The 21220-nt window shown below is 34.6% G+C and overlaps 2 protein-coding genes across 2 annotated transcripts; one reads left to right on the top strand and one right to left on the bottom strand.

Moving 5' to 3' along the window:
- LOC132548914 (uncharacterized) lies at positions 1-9488 on the bottom strand. Its single transcript, XM_060212816.1, has 2 exons — positions 9444-9488; positions 1-3873 (listed from the first exon to the last, which is right to left on the bottom strand). Exon 2 carries the CDS (start codon positions 3814-3816, stop codon positions 2548-2550), a length of 1269 nt encoding a protein of 422 aa, XP_060068799.1. The 5' UTR covers positions 3817-3873; positions 9444-9488; the 3' UTR covers positions 1-2547.
- A 2366-nt stretch (positions 9489-11854) lies between these two features.
- LOC132548928 (phosphatidylcholine transfer protein-like) lies at positions 11855-17052 on the top strand. Its single transcript, XM_060212829.1, has 6 exons — positions 11855-12083; positions 14197-14314; positions 14467-14546; positions 15395-15569; positions 15833-15900; positions 16554-17052. The coding sequence occupies exons 1-6, from the start codon at positions 11949-11951 to the stop codon at positions 16641-16643; spliced, it is 666 nt and encodes a 221-aa protein (XP_060068812.1). The 5' UTR covers positions 11855-11948; the 3' UTR covers positions 16644-17052.
- The last annotated feature ends 4168 nt before the right edge of the window (positions 17053-21220 follow it).

The raw sequence follows: 21220 nt of genomic DNA on the forward strand, positions 1-21220 counted from the left end.
TAGTCTTAGCCTAAAAGAATTAAGTAGAATTAGACTGTCTTCACACGAGTTACTTGTAGAAACTGGGAGATATATAGAACGAAACCGTAGACTGTACTTACTTTGTACAATGCAAGACATCGAAGATGAATTTCATTTTATTTCAAAATGTCCTTTCTTTCATTCACTTCGCAAGAAATTTATTAAACCTTATTACTATAGAAATGTCAGTATGTTCAAATTGATAGGGCTCTGGTCTACTAAAAGTAGAAAGGATATCTCAAATCTGGCAAAATTTTTAAAACTTGCAAACAAGAGAAGACTAGAAGGTCTGCAATAAGTAAAGGCTATTTTTCTTAGAACTTGTACACTGTATGTCTATACTGAAGTTACACAGTGTGAATCGTTTTAAAAACATTTGAAATCTGTGGTAAAATCCTTTTTCCTATGTTCGTAACATGGTATATTAATAGTTCTATGCATAACGTATGCTTGTTATTTCAACCTGTAATCATTGTAAGATGGTGCTATGACGAGATTGATAACAGGAAATTGTTTATAGCTAGAATATGTTTTATTTGTATTAAGGTCATTCTCTACATTATATGTTAGATTTGTGTGTGTGTGTGTGTGTGTGTGTGTGCGTGCGTGCGTGTGTGTGTGTGTGTGTGTGTGTGTGTGTGTGTGTGTGTGAGGTTGTGTGTACGTGTGTGTCTTTCTGTGTGTGAGGATATGTGTGTGTGTGCGTGCGTGCGTGCGTGCGTGTGTGTGTGGTGCTAAAGTATTATGTGACGTCTATACATTGTAAATATTCAATTGTCTACTGATGAGCCAGATGGCTTAAAGTAATAAAGAACTTGAACTTGAACTTCCGGTTTCTTTTTTCTCAAAGGAATTATATAAACCTTGGCGACAATAGAGGTGTCATTTTAGTCTGTTCTGATATAGTACCAAACTACAGGTGGAATATTTACCTGTACTTTCTGATATAGTATTTATAAACAGATAGATTATCTACCTGTAATGATTTGATATAGTACTTATATACAGATAGATTATTTACCTGTAATAATTTGATATAGTACTTATATACAGGTAGATTATTTACCTGTAATGATTTGATATAGTACTTATATACATGTAGATTATTTACCTGTAATGATTTGATATAGTACTTATATACAGGTAGATTATTTACCTGTACTGTTCTGATATAGTACTTATATACAGATAGATTATATACCTGTAATGATTTGATATAGTACTTATATACAGGTAGATTATTTACCTGTATTGTTCTGCTATAGTACCTGTATACAGGTAGATTATTTACATACAAATGTACCTGTATTGTTCTGAGATAGTACCAATATACATATATATTATTTACCTGCACTCTCCTGATATAGTATCTATATACAGGTAGATTATTTACCTGTACTCTTCATTACTATAAAATAACACCTTTTTCCTGGTTTTGATTTTAACTTTAAGAAAACACCAAAATCAATTAAAAAAAACCTTTGTATTTGTTCTCTTGGATACTATAAACTACTGACATATATTAAAAGATGCAATGAAAAAACATTCAAGTTATGTAGCAATATGACGGAAAATATAATAAACAGCAAAATGAAATATGTATTACATTGTTTCAATATACAAACAAATATCCATATGTACAAACAAAAGCTATGACATCTACACAGGGAATTCATAGAATAGGTTAATAAAAGTTAGAATATTTATGAAATACACACATACAAATATATATATTTGATACTTATGCAATAGCACTGATGAAATGAAAGTCCATAATAAGCACTAACAATGAATAGTCCATATTTGATACTGATTACGAAATCGTAAGCGGATGTGAAAAGGTAAAGCATCACTTGTCCGACCAAGTGGTTTTTTCTCCTGGGTCGGCCAACAAGAGCAATCAATCTAAGCTATAAACCACAACTGTTGTAAAATAAATAAAGTTTATATCAATATACCAAATAAAAAAACCCATAAGAAACACATTTACAAGTTCACACAATGTAAATTCAATCGCCCATGAAATAAAGCTAAGGAAATGCGTTATAACACGCTAAAACTATCTACTTATCTGATGCACCAAAACATGTCACCAAAATCTACATGGAATATTTAGTTACTGACCCTACTTTGTTAGGCTTTTCAAAATGCAGCATATAAATAGATATGATCTTGGACCACGGATTCCTCATCGTAAGATTTTCTGGGATTGTAAAGCTATGCTTTAAGCCTGCCAAACTTTCAATATTTGATAAGGAAGCATCATGTAATACAGTGGAAGTAACCCTAGAGGTGGCTACATCTGATGTATGGGGAAAGTGCATAGAATTTCTATGTAAATTACAAATGACAACATATCAGAAAAATGATATAAGCTGATTTGTATTCAAAATGATAAAATAATCAATTTGTACATTTGAAAACTTAGGTAAGAGAAAAGCAACGAGGAAAAAAATGCAATAATCTGAGTATTTGCGTTAACATAAGGCAAATTTTATCAACAAAAATTTCATAATGTTTCAAAAATCAGAGTTCCTGGTGAACATTCTCTGATTTTGGGTACACAACATCTACACCTGCCAAAGTCCTTGCGTGATCTTTACTGAAATGTAGAAGGAGGGCACGTTTTATCTCAGCTTGTTCCTCCTCAAACTCATCACTTATCATTGCCTTCTCGAAAAATGCAATAGATTCCTTAACAGCTGTTGTCAAAGGAGTTGGATTCCATCCAATAATGCGCTTTGCTTTGGACGTATCGATAGAGCCCATGGATACGGAGGGGAACATGTATAGAGCAGAAGACCAATTATCGTCAGGGGCAGACAACTCTGGAAAATTATACTGTTGCTGTGATGGTGCAGACGGCCACAGGTATGTCATAGCTGAGTTTTTCTTTACATTAATCTGAATATCCGGACGGTCTAAATAGGTTGCCATCAATTGTAGCATTTCTGTCAAAGTTGGGTTTTCCTCAAATGCCAAATTGTATGCCTCATTGAAGACACCTGCATCAGAATCCAAAAGCTGAATAATCAAATCTGCTACATCATAAGAATAAACAAAGCTCAATGGCCGATTGCTTACTTCATCTGGTATCTCCAAGGGGCGATCAAGATAGTCAAGCATTTTAATCCAAAGCTGGTATATCCACCAGCGGTAGGTATTGTCACGTGGTCCGATTACATCTGGTAGGCGCAAAGCAACATATGATACACCTCCTTCCTTTTGTGCCTCTAGAACTTCTTCTCCTTCTAACTTCCTATCGCCGTAAACATCTTTTTGATTGTATAGAACTCTTTCTGCTTCCGATACAGGACGAACAGAATCTGACTCAACAGTTGGATTACTATGGTTTTTTATACAAACCTCGTAGGTTGAATCGGAACTGATAAAGATATATTGTTTGATTCTACCCTTGAGAACATCCAACACATCTGCCACATCTTTTCCTGCAAACGAACTGAAATCAACAACAGCGTCAAAGATAACATCCTTCTCATCACCTGAAAGCAAGAATTCCATTTCCAGGCACTCGCGCAAGGAGTTGTGACGATTGCATTGTATTGGCGTTACAAATGGAAGGATGAGCGTGGATGTGTCCCAATACCAATTACCGCGATTAACAACCATCAAGTTGTCCCCTCTTTCAATAAGGCGCTCCATAGAAGCAGAACCTAACAGTCCATTTCCACCCAGTACAAAAATTGTCTTTGCACTCCCAGTACTGAATTGAAGCAGCAGGTATAGAGATGAAAGTATCGTGAAGGATTTTAGCCATTTGACAGTCGTTGTCATCCTGTCCTTTTGGTGTGACAATCTGGCTTTCTCTAAATTCAATGGAAATTTAGAAATCTGGAATAAAAAGAAAATGAACTAATTAATTGGTAAATGCTTCCATTTCAAATGATTCCATGCTGGATTCATCAATATAAAACAAAGTGCACTTTTTTTTCAATTTAAACATTTACATTTCCAGAGAACAGACATGGTCCTACATATGTAGTTCCACAAATATTTGGTGACATGTAAAAAGAGTAAGCTATACTTTGAAAAGTTATCATTAAAACTCTGAAAATTATTGAATCTCTTCCAAACAAGAAGATGCCAACATTTGAACATAATCATAATCCAAACTCAAATTCAATCCATCGATATATTTTCCACGAATCTAAGACCTATCATATATACAAAATGCCTGATGATGATAATGGGCAAAAAAAGAGAAATATTTTCTTAGAATGCTTCCAAGACCTCCATCCTGACACTATGGATACTTTCCGGTCATCGTATCTAAGGAAGTTGCAGACATTTTAATCCAAGCATTGCTTGGAAAAGTGTATGGACATCCCAGGGTATACATAGAAATACGGCCTTCTAAACTGGTAGATGAACAATTTTCATTAATGAAATCCATATCACAATAATAAATGAAAAGACGATATAAAATTGGTGATAGGATTTCCTCCTAGTAGAAACTAGTCGTGTTAGTGAAGTAATTTAAAACAAAATTTTTTAAAAAAGTAATGAAAGATGAAATAAAATATCTGCCACTTTTATAATTGATAATATACAACCGGGTGACCACATTTCTGGAAAAAATTCGGAATCAAATATTTTTGCAAAGAGTTTGTCACAATCCGACTCTATTTTTACGGTAAGTATTGCTTTACCGGCGATTGTACGGTTGCTCAGGGCTTCCATAGGAGAGAGTCCACCCGGTATTGAATACAGGTACACAGCATGGAAATGCAGATGCCGTTTTATTCTGCCGTTTTATTCTGAAGAAGCGTGAATAACAGTCACGGTAAGTACACAAATGATCTCATATCTCTTTCGCTTTCTTTCTCTGTGTATATATAATCTGTGGTTTGAATGTTTATGCCGAAAGTTATGTTTAAGTGTGTATGAATGGATTTGTTTATTGTGTTTACCGGGTACGCTCGTGCAAGCTCGTGCGAACTGTTTACGTAGCTTTCTACCTGTAAATGTTGCATAACGAAGATACATAACGCTTGTTATGATAACAATACATAATACCTAATGTTGTAAAGGTGTAACAGTAATACTGTAGGGTTATTTTCATATTTTGTAGCTTTTTGTATGGATAGGCTTTGTCCAAAGTGGGAAGTACGGAAGCCAGGAGACTTCATGTGTCTACAGCAGTTCTGACTCTGCTTTATGTATATAATTGAACAGTACTTGTACCAGAGTTCACAGTACATGGTGATAGTGGGAGGTAGAGTACACTACGCAAGTGCACTCGAGAGTAGCCAGTACGGCCACTAATTTGCCCTGTGGTTGACACTTACATGTTGGAAACCAAGAGGTGTCGTGCCAGGTTCGTTGTTTCAAACTGAAGCCATCAGCGCTGGAAGGTACAGAACCAACGAGGCATCAGTCGGTTTGGACAACAGTTGTTTCTCCATGAAAGTGTTTTGGACAGACTTTGACAATTCTATACCATCTGTGCTAACCCAACTGTGATAGGAATGTGAGGCTACAAAGACTTTAGGGTTTAGGTTTATTTGTGTGTGTATGTACTGGTGATTGTGGATTGTTTCAGTGGAAGGTGTAATGAGTGTATGGTGAACTGATTTTTATAGAAAGAAAAAAACAAAAAACAAAAACATAACTTGTATAAATGTAAATATATAAATATATAACAATGTGTTTGTTGTCTGTGTGGCAATCGATCGGCTAGGTTACAGAGTTCAGTAATACAAAGAAGAAAAATAACCTAAATCCATGAAAAGTTGGTTTAAAATTTTCACTACAACTTTTTATCTTGTTTTAGTTTATGAACACAATATGTACTTTGTCTTCTGTAAAAAGAATCTATATTTTCAGCTAAAGCATCAGCACCAACTAGATTCTTGTTCTTACCCCCATCTAAATTCTTGAAACGTTCTAAAAAATCTTCAATATCAATATTAGATTGCTGTAACTTATTTCATTCCTTTGACAAATATCTACTTAACATTTTTGGGTTTGACTAATTTGAACAAATCATCTTCTTGATACTATTATTGTTATTTTAATCAAGATTTTAGTTACCTATACAAACTTTTTTTTTCACTTAGTACAGCGTGATGTGATTTTCAACAGACTTACATTTATTTGACATTATTTCAAAAAACCATAGTTTGTCACCAGCTTTGTTTTTTTCTCTCTGCCTTTACGCTACAATTTGACAAGACCACTTCATTAATACTAACTACCACAGAAAATGTCAGTTCATTTATCAGCACCTTCTTCAGAGTTGAAAAGCAAGTCACAAGCATCATTAAGGATCTCCACTATATCAATGACATCGCCTGAAAAACCACCATTGTTATTTCTGTTCCATCTAACTTTTCTGAAGGATTTCACAGTGCGTGGTTTGTCAACATGATTAACACTTAAACTACTAAAATCAAGGTTAAGAGATAGTGGTAAACAATCAAGAGTATCAAACTCGCCTGAGACAAATATACAAGGGCTGATTGATAAGTTGTGAGCCTCATATTTAAGGGTTTGACTTTTAGCGGACATATTGCAATATTATTCAACATAACCCCTTAAGTATCTTTACACTTTTGACACCAATGTTAAGGGCCTCAATGCTGTTTTCAATGAAATCTTTTTTAAGAAATACATGAAAGTCTGATGTAGCAAGATCAGGCTAAAAAAGCTCAATAAATTCAAAACCACAATTGTTAATGACAGCCATGACAATGACATAATTGTGAATATGGGCATTGTCCTGGCAGAACAACTCACAGCCATTGAGTTTAATATTTTCTCTCAACTGCCCAAGAGGTGATGCATGTGTTTGTTTTATATTGCTGTTGTAACTTTTGGAAAATGAAATAAAGTTATATAATACTTACATAATAATTCAAGTTTGTACTAAAACAATGATAAATTATGGATATAAAATTTCACATCCACTAAGAAATGAAGTTGATTTTTCAAAGTACACTAAGCAAAATATGATAATTTTTCATATTGTACTACTGCCTCATACATTATCCATTCAACAACTCCAACAATAATTTAGTTCGATTTTGAAAACTACTCAAAATGTTAATCATAAGTTTACAATTATCATCTGTCATTCATCATCTGATTAATTATCAGAGGTGAGTTACCAGTAATCTTGACCTCTACACCTGCAATAGACTATAACTCACTGTCATCACAACCGACCACCTGTGTTAACGTGCTTTTGAAGCAGAGTATCTCTGAAGAAGGCACCACGAGAATGTGAAAATTTTGGGTCGTGGCTAGCGATCGATACAGTTAGGCAGCAGAGGTCATAGTTCAGTGATCAATAGTAATGCATATATATATATCAATGCGTTCAACATTTCCAGGGTGAATTTGTGTACACTGTTTCCCAGTTGTGGCCTCCAATACCCATACATGTAAATTTCAGCCTGTTTAAACCATTTTTGACCCTGCTCAATATCCCCTGGGAGTCAGCTGAGGTCAATAGTTCTAACCAGTTCTGAACTATTTCAAATAGAAAATAAAAAAATGTGATTTTCCTATATAAACTATGGTAAATTTTACCCCTTCTCCTGGCCCTGGAGGAAATGCAAGACCCTTGGATCTTGAAAATTCACAATTTTGGTAAAAGCATCTGAAGGCTTTTCCATCCACGAAGAGCACTGGATTCTACTTGGGATTTGAGAAGAAAATTTCTGACATTTCAGTCTATTTGACCATTTTTTGACCTCACCCAACAGCTCCTGGGGGATGGGGATGGTATAATTTACAATTTTAAAGCGTCTTTAGTCATGAAAGGTTTTTATAAAATAAAGTCGAAAATGTTTATAAGTTTAAAAAGCACCACACCGGACAATAGAGGATTGCATTATCAGAGACTTTGTCTCAAGGGACTTAATAAATCTCATTTTTCTACATAAATCTGCTTACATGTTTTAAAAATCTGACACTTTGAATGAAGTTAGATATCAAGATTTTTCATAATCAAGGTCTTGTTTTTTCATGGGTTGAAAACTTGTATGCCTATTTCAACCAGCATTGCCATTCTCAATTACATATATTATATTACTCAAAATAATAATTATTATTAAATAGAATTATTATTCAAAATAATTATTGTTATTGAACAGAATTACAAAAAGTATGTAATGAATAATAATAATAAAATTATAAATTGGGCTTCCATATAGAACGGAGTCCACGTTGCAAGACTTTGTAACATTTTTACTTCACTAAAAATGGCTGAAAGTTCTACAGTTTTAACATTATAGCAAACATGCATCGGACAGTGATTACTCCTAGCATGGGGCCAGGTCCAGGGATCAAATGTAAACATGTAAATTATGTCAATAATGCAAAACGTTGCATTAGCCTCACCCCAAAGATACAGCTTCAAATTCCTTATGGTTGGGGACAGATATCAGTTGTTAATCTCTTGATGTCCAGCAATACTATTAAGTTATGGGATGATAATCCCAATGGCTTCAAAAATATAGCATGTCCTGGGTGGAACAAGAGGCCAGGACAAATTATGAGATATGACTGTTTATGTCCTGATGCTAAGCAATGCTATAATTATTCAATGGGGATCACAATTGTTTCAAATAACCAAAGATCCCAATGAATTGTTGATGGTGCAAAGCAAGGATAAGAAAATGAACTACTCTACTTGGGTGTTAGATTTTCCCTGTTGGGCCCCATCCACCTGGCCATGCTTTATACAAAACTTATTTTCTTTCACTAAAGCATGCTTCAGACCAAATCTGAACAGTATCCTAAAGAACAAGATCAATTCTAAAGAAATTGATCAATTTTCCCTTTTGGACCCCGCCTCTCTGGCTCCATAGGACCGATACCCATTCATTTTTATATATTTATATTTTCTCTAATTGACCCTCAGGCCTCTGGGGGAGGGGGACAGACACATCGACACAAAATTGATTCCTCTTTCCCCTGGAGCTTACAACGGACGAACAACAGAAGCCGCAGTATCCCAGTTCACATGGCCTCTCAGGCCAAATGAGCTAAAAATCAAAACACTTCATGGTTGAGTGAGGCGCACGTTTTCATCTCTTAGTAAATAAAAATTCGATTAAAAAAAATCTCGATATCTAAATTAATTCATTCAAAGTGCCAGATTTTTAAAACATTTAAATTGATTTATGTAGAAAATTGGAGATTTATCATAGTTTTTGTTATCGAGATATTAATTGATTCTTAATTTTCTTGTACGGGTATAGGGGACCAGGAATTGGACACAAATCAACCATATCCATTTCCGGTGCTCCAGAGTCACATATAACATCTAGCATACTTTCTGAACCAATATATAAGACGTTACACCATAGTAAACTGTTTCCAGTACAAGTAAAACTACGCGTCGCAACTCATCAAAGAAATAAACTAAAATGTCAAATAAATACGCAACTCACCAAACCTCATCACCTTAGGACAACTTCGAATGTACTGGGTCCCTTCCGTCAACGACGCTAAACATGCAGATGTAACAAACAAACCGGTCGGCAGTTATCCGAGCCTGGCGCAAAATATTTATATTATGATATAATATCGTAAATACACGATGTTCGAAAACGGACTGACAAAACAGTGTAACCAATAGCACGTTTTCGTCAACAAAATATGTACGAACACTTTTTGTGTCAAAAAATGTACTACTATTGTAATGAATATATTTGTACAAAAAATGTGTTCGTACATGTTTTGTTGACGAAAACGTGCAACTAGTTACACTGTTTTGCCAGTCCGTTTTCAGCCATCGTATAAATATGCATCACTACAAAATACATTTCAGTTATGAAGATTATTTATCAGTGTTTATCTTCATACTTCCAGCACGGACAATGTCCACAACAAACAGCTTCTTATACTCAACTCCATCAAATACCCTGCTTCTGGTTCACCAGAGGAAGTCTTATACAGGTTTTGACAATATGGTTCTAAATCCCACCCATGTCTCTTATCATCTTTATTTTTGCAAACTTCATTGGGCTTTATCCAAGGACCCCTTTAACCAAATACCATACCTCTGCACATTTTTGTAATTTCTTTTCGCAAACTTTATCACGCTTCTTCCCAGCAATCATCAGCAAAATGCAAGGTTATTTGATCGGTTGGTTATTGAGAGGAATCGTTTAAATGGAAAGTTGATGCCGGCCATGACATAAGTACTAAGTGAGCTAAAAAATAGGTCATAACATGGCGGAAACCATAAGTGAAGTATATAATTCATGGAGCAAACGGAGTAATGACAGTGAAAAGTATGTTTTTCGGATTATTTCTAGCTGTTGTTTTCTGAAAAAAAAACGCAGTTATTCTGTTATGAGATGGAGTGCATATTTCTCTTTGTGTGTGTGTGCATGACAATGTACAGCATGCAGATAATATTACAGGATATTAATCAAGCTGAATGTACTCTGTTGGGAAATTTACAGTAAAAATCAATAAGACTTATTGATATAAGTCCAGATTTGCTGAAAAGACAAATTAAATTGTCTGTATTGAAACAACATATATTGTTTGTGAAATGTTTCATAAATGTGTGCCTGTTCACAAAGTAAACTAATTATAAGGATGAATAACACGAGTCCGTGATTGGCAAAGTATACAACACGAAATATCATTAATCCGAAACATTCGGACTTTCTGTCGACTTTTATATATCAGCTTTAAATCGATGAACATCAGAACTCCGGCTCTATATAAATTGAGGAAATAAGTGACCAGCGCCCGTGTTGGTATTCAAACAAGGAGTGTGGAAAGAAATCGCCATTTCCACATTGCACATGGGTCGAATAATTAAAATTCTAATATAGCTGAAAATATTCATGACATGTCTCTTCTACACTTCTTTATTACCCAACAATAATTGAAATCGTTGACAAGTATTCAGATTAAAACAGCAAACAAGAGGCCCAAAGGGGCTGCATTGCTCACATGGTATTCAATGTTGATAATAATGTTTAAAAAATCGGTGAAGATATAACAAATATATTGATATGTACACCATTGGCATTCAAGGTGGGCATTCCAAACAAATTTATACCAGTTTCCACAACCGACAATTCTAAACATTGACAGTTAGAGCTCAGATAATATGTTAATGCCATTCCTTTTTGTTTCTCAAAATTTGTTTTGTTTTGACCTAAAATCACTTTTTACATCCAAATATTATGCTTCTGTGGCTTTTGGTTAGTAAGGACAGAGACGTATATATCACATGTGATATATACGTCTCTGGTAAGGAGAAATCGTTTACAGGTTTTAACAATTTGACCCCTGTGATATTGAATAAGTGTCAAGGTTATTTCTTTTCTCAAACTTTGCCGGGCTTCATCCTAGCAGAGACGTATATATACGTCTCTGATCCTAGGAACCTAATTAGTTTTCAGTCAAATAATGTGCTTTGCCTTTTGGTTTGTCAGAAAAAGTCGTCACAAACTTTAACAAATTTGACCCCTGTGACCTTGAATAAGGGTCAATATCCTTTATTTCACAAACTTTGTCAGGCTACATCCAAACAGCCAAATATCATGACATTTGGTTCGCCGGCCAGTTATCGAGAAGTTGTACCCGTTTTAATGGAAAAGTAGACGCCGGACGCCTCGTCATGATATGAATTCATTTGGCCCCTCGGGCAAGGTGAGCTAAAACGTTATTAAGTGTTATAGCACTGGTAAAGTGAGTCTACTGTTAACTTTTTTTTGTAACTTTAAGGCGGCGAATCTTTCAAATATAACCGGAATCACTACCACCGCCACTGCGCATGACCCTTAGTTCCGGAAGTAAACAAACTCAAAATTACACATGACAAGACCCGTAGTAGCTTGTTCATTGAATGAAAGCATACATTTAACAATATATAGTGCTGCTGACTTGACAACGGGACGCAGTGCAATAGACAGCAATCGACAGACAGCATGTTTCAGGATGTAGATTTTGTGGAGGCTGCTAACGAGCTTCAGCGCCCGAATATTAATGAAGAGGGTTACGAATTCTTCACCGAATCGTCACACGATGGTTGTGAGGCGAAGATTTATCGACAGTACAACGAGGTGGGTCAAAGGTTGACAACACACATTGTGATACTTAAGTTTGATGGGTTCGAAAACTTTCCGTTGTATTTTTTTTTATAACAACCCAAGTAAAAATCCACAGCCCATTGTACATCATACATAGTGAACTGGAATTTTTAACAATTCAGCGTTGCAAGTGTACATATTATGTGCTGGCTTGTGTAAATCAACCTTAGGTACTTAGTCTCAATTTATAATGATATGTTTCCGATAAGCATAGCCTTCAAATTGCACTACCATTATACTAAATCTCGAAAGTTGAGTTCAATGTATCTTTTCGAGAGCCAGAAAAGATACATTTATCTTTAGGTGTGTCTGGAACCTGCCTTGAGCCCATACTTTTCCATATCTAACCTATATTAATGACCTTTCAGACTACAGCAAAATCAGTTCACTCATACTTTTGGCAGATGATAGTATTATATGCAAATCAACTCACAATATAGGAGACGCCATAAAACTGCAAGAAGACATCACTGCAGCAGAAAAAATGGAAAGGATTGGATCATGTAATTTCATCATGACAAATGCATCATCATCAATATCACATTCGTACATAACATAGTATAATATTAATACGAAATTCACAAACATGTATTACAACTTGTTGACTCAAGCAAATATCTAGATGTAACTATACGAAACAACCTGAAATGGAATAAACACATTTACAATATCACAATGTCAACAAATCGCTAGGTTTCCTGAAATACCATCTCAAAATAAATTCAACATATCTTAAATAATATATGTACAAAGCACTTATCAGACCCAAACTGAGATATTGCCCTTTTATATGGGACCCCTTTACCACCAAATCTCCTGCCAATAGCAGCAGTACATAGCTCAACACCAAGGGATTCATAGCACACATGCATCCCTTACATAGGCTTTTAAGCTTTCACACATAAACACTAACAGAACATCCATCTATAAGTTTTATCGTATACCCTCATGTTGACGAAATTAACAAGATAATAAATGTGCTTACTTAATCTCTCCATGCCTCTACACATGTTCAATCTTCTCCACCCCTTATCCACATAATCATCAGTATTGACGGATCCCTTGGAGTGGATTTACATAAAGAATAATAATATGGAAGCTATGTGTATTGAATATACACCTTCTATTGAAACCAAGTACCTATAAGTCTAACACATTTAGATTATACATATATGTAGAACCAATCAGATGTCTTTCTACTTTAGTAGTAAAATAGCTATTAGGGTTTTCCATAAGAGCCGGTCGCCGGCCAATTTGACCGGCTACTTTGATCATTTGGCTGCCTACACCAATCCAGTTCCGTAATAATGTTCCGTATATGACTACATGTACAAGGCAGGCCAGCCTCCTACTTTCACTACACAGCCTACTACTAACAAAATTATGGAAAACCCTGAGCTATATTTCACTTCTGATTCCTGTGATAATAGTGAATGATGTCAATAATAATTACACTTCTCCCACATCAAACACAGTTTGGGCTATAGACAGTGAAAACTATACACATGATAATCACAGGTATAATGTACATTGTAGCCAGCAACAATGGCTTTGGGCATTGTATGGATGATTACAAAAATTATACAGTTTTCTTCAGTCATTACAACAGACAATGCAATATTGAAATGGTAGCAACAGCAGAAATACCATAATGAAGCATTCATAGGAAAACACCTAGTTTGGGGTCCTGTAAATTTACTTGTCTAGCTTTGATGTTGTGAATGTTGTACATCTTACATTGTCACTTGGGAGATTTTCATTTTTGTCATGGTCAAGGTCAATATACCACAACCATGACAAAAAAATTTAAGTTTGGATTGGTTGTCAAAGCCCTTCAGACTAATTGGTACAAAGAAGATGGGGTGTGTTTTTTCATTTTTTATTTGTAAAAGTTGAATTTGATATTTCCATTTATTTATTATAGTGACTTTTGCAAGGAATGAATTATTCCTTATAGATTTTTTGGCTCAGAAATTAAGATTTTGCAGGTATTTACTATTTGCTGACTTTATAATTTAATTTTCATTTGACATATCAAATGCCAGGTATGAATTGAAAGTCCTACTTATTTTCTTTGTAATTTCAGACATCAGGTCTTTACAAATACAAAGTGTACGGTACATTAGCTGATGTGTCTCCAGAAGTCTGTGCCGAGGTATACATGGACTTAGAGTACCGGCGTCAGTGGGATACTTATGTTAATGGTGAGTATCATTGCTCCTTGAGTACACATCCCAAAATTTTGAAAAATATTAACTGTGTATCAGAAAAAATCATTTATTAAAAGTCAATGGACATCCAATCTGATGCAAAATTTTTTTTTGTATATATTTTACTTTTTCATTTCTTTTTTCAGAATTGTATGAGAAAGAAGATGCTGATAAAAAGCTTATTTATTGGAATGTGAACTTCCCCTTCCCAATGTCTAACAGGGACGTATCCTTTTGTATATATAAAAGAGTTATGGCCCTTTGACTGCCATGATTTATTTTTATGGGACAAATTCTCATATTCTAACTTGATCTGTCTGTAATGTACCTGATTTGGTAGGTGAGTGGTTGTTGAGAATTACATATTGAAATCAGGGTGTCAGTCAATCCCTATGAGATGTATGAAGAAATGTCATTTTTTTCATACATGAATCACTTTGTATGTGGCTAATAAACATTTGTTTATCATTAAATAGTGAATTACAAATAGCTTGTGAAGGATTGATTTTTTGTTGATAATGGTCCTTGAACATCATGAATGTGTACTTGTGAATTCTGTAACCTGGCCTTTGTGGGTATAGTTGTTTTTTTGTTTCAAAATGATATCTTTTGGTATAACTGTCTGTTCATGGAAAGATTTTCGTTATGTTTATGTTAACTTATTGTAACATGAATGTCATTGCTATGGATTCACAAACTTCACAATTCTCGTGATTTGAAGTTTCCTTGCATGAAAGGCTTATCATATGGGGCATGTCAATGATGTTATCCATAATTATCGTCTTCAGGCACCTTCTTATCACAAACTATGATGACAAGAGCCATGGTATTTGGCCAGAATTGTAATTTATTTTGTTGTTATATGAGGTGAATGAATCTGTTGAATTACAATATGTCATATTGCTTTGTCATAGACGTGTATCACAATCATATACTGTATAAGCCACAGTAGTTTTTGTTATGATAAGAGAAATAACAATTATACAATTACATTTTTTCATGAATAAAATATGGTTATATAGAAAGGTCTTAGGCAAGTAAAATAAGACAAATCACTCCTTAACTAGAGTGCAGTATATCTATCTGCGGGAGCTACGAGAAATGGAAAGTTTTGAGGGGAACAAAATCTGGGCTGTAATGGCCAAAAGTGTGCCATGTGCCAGTGTTCCTGAGAAGAAGGGTGTGATACGGGTAGATGATTATCTTCAGAGCTGTGTTCTAATGACTGATGGAAAAGTTGGTTCTAAAGGTAATATAACCTAATTTTATATTGACTAGACATTCAATGGACCATATTCAGATACATGTATAATTCTAGTAGGCTAATCGGTTGTACGTTCTCTAGCTGATTGCAAAATACTGTCTCAAATTGACGACAACAAATGGCTTGAGGATTTTCACATAGGCTTGTGCAGATATTGAATAAGAGTTATTTGCCCTTAGATGACAGTATCCTTATGATGTTGTTTTATCACCAAATAGCTTGTTTTAATTGCTGATATTTTCTTTCAGCATTTATGAAGTACTACGACAATCCAAAGGGTATGATACCAACTTGGTTGATTAATTGGGGAGCTAAGGTAAGTGGACAGAAGATATTTCATGTATCAGAAGCAGGAAAGATGTCTCCGGATATATATAAAGTGTTAGATACAGACTAGTTTCCAACTTTACCTGTCACCTGTATCAAGACCTGTGTGTAAATTCCTTTGCCCATACCTTATTTGGTTTTTGTTTTTGCAATGACTTTGCATGTAGGTTTTCGTCAGAATTTTTGAGGATTGGTTTTTGCCCATACCTCATTCTTGATACTCTAGGGGTTATAATCACTTTTGCCCGCTGCACCCCTTGATTAGAGATTTAGATTCTGGTGGTGTCCTTGGGATCAGTGTTAAGCCCTTATGATTTCACCCTTTTTCATGTGAGTAAATAAGCTAAACCAACATGATAATACTTTCACCCATAGAGTTTCCTCTGTGTGTGAATTGGTGAAACAGGCACAGAATGTAATGTTTTACCCTTCCTATGCAGGAAACTTTGACCTAAATGTAAGCATTTCTTGTGTTGATTGGCCAGTTGGATTATGTGGCTGACATTTAAACTAGACATTCTTCTTGTGCTGATGAGCCACAGAGATGGCATAATCCTGTATAGCCGTGGTTTGATGAGCCATGAAATCATAACAAAGAAAATAATTTATTCAAGTCTAAATTTGATATTCTTTTGTCCGCAGACTGGAGTTCCAGCATTCCTTACCATGATGCAAAAGGCATGCAGAGGCTACCCACAATACCTAGCTAACAAACGACAACAAACCAGCTGATGTAGGCTGTTGTGTACACAATTAAAGACATTTAATTTTATTGGTACATATTAATAGATCCATTTATTTGAAGTCTACTATCTTGAACACTACACATACAGGATGTGTTATATGCCATGATGTTTTGTTTTTATTTATTACTACAAGTATTTTTCAGAGACATTTACAGATTTCTCTTGTTATGAAGGCAGAAACAGTCATTGTGGATTAGCATACCTCATTAAGTGAAATACTCCTCCAGATCATGATGTTGATTAATATTGGCAGCCATAACATCATTCTTTAGAATCTGTGTTAACTTAGAGATGTCAGATCTTCTAGTATTGAGAGTTGATAAGTGACTGAAGCTTAATTCTTGTACATGGCTAGATGAGTTAGTGTGGATACAATGATGCCATTAATAATCTTCTTGCATAAATATATTTGAATTACTTCTGTGATCATTTTGAAAATGATTAATTTTTTTTGTTATTATTTTAAATTTAATAAATATTAACATTGCAAATGCATTTTGTTATGTGCTTTATTATCTTGCTTGAGTTGAAAAGCATATACGTGTATTTACCTATCCACACATACAGACCCTATGAGATACATCACTCCTGCAGTTCCAGTCCTTGTTTTTCTCTAACATCGTAAGGAAAAAGTTCAGTAACTATATAATGATACATTTGTGCATGAACTAGATACATGTATGCAAAGCATGTGGTGCACCATTTAAAAAGTGAAAACAGTATAACAACACAACTGTTACTGGGTATAAAAATGAACACAATCATGCTACGTCTAGACATCATACTTTTCTCCGGGATTCAGGGTTATTATTCAGACACAGTTTAGTTATTTCCATGGACCTTATGTCACTATGCATCAGTAAGTAGACCACAACCAGCTAAAAAGCATCTTGGTCCTTTAGAATCGGTCTTAAAGAATTGATGTGACTCCCTTTAAGTATGAGAGTTAATCACAATTACTCAGGTGTTTGTTTGAAAACCCATTTATAATCGGTATCAATTTATTTGGTGTAAATTTTTTTAAAATCCAAATGATGAAATGAAGAATGCTTTGGGTTGTTGGAAAGAAGTTATGAATGACATTTTATGATACCATTTTGCCACAATCGCACTTCCTGGAATTTATTTCGATTAATAAGATGTAATTATTGTACATTTCTGATGTCGACCACTTGTCAGAAGAGTATTGTCTTATATTATTATTATCATTATTATTATTGCACTGGAGAACCTTAATCACTTTAGATATTGTGAAAAATTTAAGCAGGCAAAGCCAATGGTTGATAGAACCGACACCCCTGTATGGTTTGCTTTCAAAGATACTATGGAGGGTTGTTATTGACTTTGTCTCCAGAAATGTCAAGTTGGGATAGGTCCAAAAACACACTAAAATACCATGTAAAAATCACTGGCTATGGCGAGATGTCTTAAGTTAGAAGAACAGCCAAAAGCCAAGCTCAAGCAATTGTATTTAAGAAAGGTTCAGCTTAAAATATAGGTATCAGAACATTTAGATTGATAAAATATTTTGAAGATAGGCAAGAGATTTCATCATGAAGGACAAGTTTAAAAAATATCAAACAGTTTAGGTGGAACATGTATTCAAAGAAGGGATCAACTGATTGTACAGTCTATACATGAAATTCATTGATCATGTATAAAGTCTTATATGTTATGAATGAAAATTGACAGAGGAGGAGAAAATATTCATTCACTTTCGAGGAAACAAATATTTAATAAACAGAGAAGAGATCTTTTCAAGATGGCCACCAAAACATTAGTTCTGTGACCCAATCAATCATCAGATTTCCTGGCACCTTTAAATTTAGAGATTTTGTGTTTGTTATAAGCTTGGGACCTTCTGAACAGGTGGTGACACTTACAGACTTTTTCATGATGCAATAGCATGAAAAATGGCAACGATGACAGACTGGGGGAGTGCAAGAAAAATAAAGATATGAGGAAATTGTTTTCAAACTGGCGATTCCAGATTTACAAGGAAACAACTTATTTCATCTTTGTCCAAACTTCTAAGCCCCTGCATGTCATCTGGTTTTGGTTTGTCCTTGTAACAGCCTGGGTCATTTGTGGATGGACACCTCTTCTGGACTTAAGCATCATTGAATGCCGAAAACTTATGTTTTCCAAGTTATTTAGCCAACAGTTGGCATTCACAGTAGCTGTCTTTATTATTATAACTTTATGTCATGCATGCAATATGTCAGAGATGTACATGGAGAGTTACTGGTGTCTTTAATGCTAATGTAATTTCAAGACATTGTCTTGTTGTTCAAGCATTGCAGTCAGGCTCACCAAGAGAGAAATACTGTGAGCTGATTGGTTCTTTGATATGACATATCTAAAATCTGGTAAGCAAATTCTTTCAGGCAACCAAATAGGATAACTGGTGTACATATGTACTAGAGTTAAGGTAATTTACAACTTCAGAGGAAATCAAGTTAGCTTATGTGCGAGTTGCACCTTGTAACAAAATATGGTCTGAACATTGTGAAAAAGTTCTGGGTAAGTTATTCAAATTAATTCCTCTGTCCCCTGATGGCAACACAGGATGCCACTCCTGGTCAAATAGTGATAGTCAAATATTATTCATTCTGGTTTGTAAATTAATTTGTCTTTGGATTCTGACACATGCTGGTTCTGAAACTGATCCTGGTCAAAACAGCGATGGTCATTCTTTATACTGTTTATTATCTATCAGATTTATAGGGAGGATCATCATTCACTCTAAGTTTACATGTACTTCTATTATTATTTTAAATAACCTGACAGAACTGCTGTGTCATAATCGAGCACCAAAATTTATGTGCGAAAATCTAGTGTATGTAATGCACAGCACATTTTTGACAAAAGTGTAGCACTTCAGATTGTACAACAGACACACAAGTGAATAGTGCATTTTAATACAAATTTAGAGCAAGATACAGTAGAGCCAAACAATGAATTACACTGCATCAAACAGATGTTTCGACTATCAAACAATTTAACTGCAAGTCTGGAACGCTGGCAAGACTTATTTTACGATACATTACAAGTTTGTTCACAAACTTTTTTTTGCTTTTACAAGAATGAAAGTAAAAGAACTCCAAGATATGAAAACGAGTCTTTAAATTTCAAGTTCTCCATGAATTGTTGACCAAAGACATCTGACTACAATGATTACATAGAGGTTATACAACAAGTGGTTGTAGTTACTTTTCAAAAGTTACCTAAAAACAAGAACATTGGCAACTTTCTTAAATTTTTGTTTTTGCAAATACCCTGAATATAACATAACGACCACAAGTGAAGTTATTTGATCTGTTTCTGCCACACTAAAAAAAGGCCATTCGAAAGTTGAATTGACCTGTTCTATAACTACGTGTTTTGTTAATGTCATCAGTCAGGGCGTTATGATATAACCTTTAGTGGTGAAAAATGCTGCTAATTGTGCAAATTAAACTAACAATTTCAGAAATACAAGGAGACAATTAAACTCATTAAAAATAAATAGAACTAAATTGGTTTGTTATTTACAAACAAAAAAATCGAAAGAAGTCCAAATAAAAATAAAATTGTTACAAAAACAGTCATAAACTACTCATGGGCATGAAACTGCTGCCTTTTCGGCCAAAGCTCAGTCAATGAAAACATGCTATCATGTTATACCACATGTGCCCATCTTGTGGATACTACATGCAGAATAATATTTTTGTGTATATGCACCAGATAGAATGATTAATTCATGCTGTGGGAGTTGAATAGCACCCATCTATTGCAGTAGAAATTAAGATTAAAAACAAGTTAATGCTGTTTGCAAAACTTTGGTCGATATAGATTTTTCTGTATATGGATAAAACAAAACCTTTTTGTCTAATGAATAGTTTAAGGCTGAAGGACATTCCACACTTTTTCAACCCCAATGTTGTAATTAGGCAATAACTAAAATTATTTGTTAACTTTTGCAAAGCCAATCTAGAAGATAAACGTGTACATATTCATATAAATATCTGACTTCTGCATTATCATACATTTTAATTCAAGTAAGTTTTCACACTAAAAGTTCAGAGCGAATCGTTGATATTTATTCAGTATTGCCTTTTCTTCAATTTTTTGTCATAACTTATTTCATTATCGTTTTCCTTTTTTCACTGTTTAATTACTAGGAAAATAAGTGCATATCTATTTTAACAGTCCAAATGTTCAATCTCTGTAACTTGAAGCAGAGACGTCTCTGCTTGAAGCTATCATTTATTGCTTAAATCTCCGTGAATATTCCGGGAGCCGATATTATATTTTCACTCTTTTTATTTATTCATTTATCCACTTTAATCTGTCCTACTTAACTGAGATATCAATTTTGGTTATTTCTGCTGTAGATGTAATAGTGAGCTTAACGTAAGAACCTTGTGAGTGACTTAAAAAGGTTTTAGTTTGTTTCGTTTGTTTGTGCCGGAAGCTATTCCGCAAGATATAACAATTACGGAAGCGCCATTTTATTAAACGAGGAGCTTGAGATTAGGGATTGCAGCAAACAAAAGCATACAAACAATTCAAGCCTTTTGG

The sequence above is a fragment of the Ylistrum balloti genome, unplaced genomic scaffold (assembly GCF_031769215.1).
Source record: "Ylistrum balloti isolate Yb309-2 unplaced genomic scaffold, AGI_CSIRO_Ybal_v1 Utg370036, whole genome shotgun sequence".
Classification (NCBI taxonomy): Eukaryota; Metazoa; Mollusca; class Bivalvia; order Pectinida; family Pectinidae; genus Ylistrum; species Ylistrum balloti.

Excerpts from the sequence above, each read along its gene's own strand:
- LOC132548914 (XM_060212816.1), bottom strand. The coding sequence starts at position 3,816 with ATGACAACGACTGTCAAATGGCTAAAATCCTTCACGATACTTTCATCT.
- LOC132548928 (XM_060212829.1), top strand. The coding sequence starts at position 11,949 with ATGTTTCAGGATGTAGATTTTGTGGAGGCTGCTAACGAGCTTCAGCGC. Across the intron at positions 14,315-14,466 it reads GTGGGATACTTATGTTAATG|AATTGTATGAGAAAGAAGAT; the intron begins GTGAGTATCATT and ends TTCTTTTTTCAG. Across the intron at positions 15,570-15,832 it reads TGGAAAAGTTGGTTCTAAAG|CATTTATGAAGTACTACGAC; the intron begins GTAATATAACCT and ends ATTTTCTTTCAG.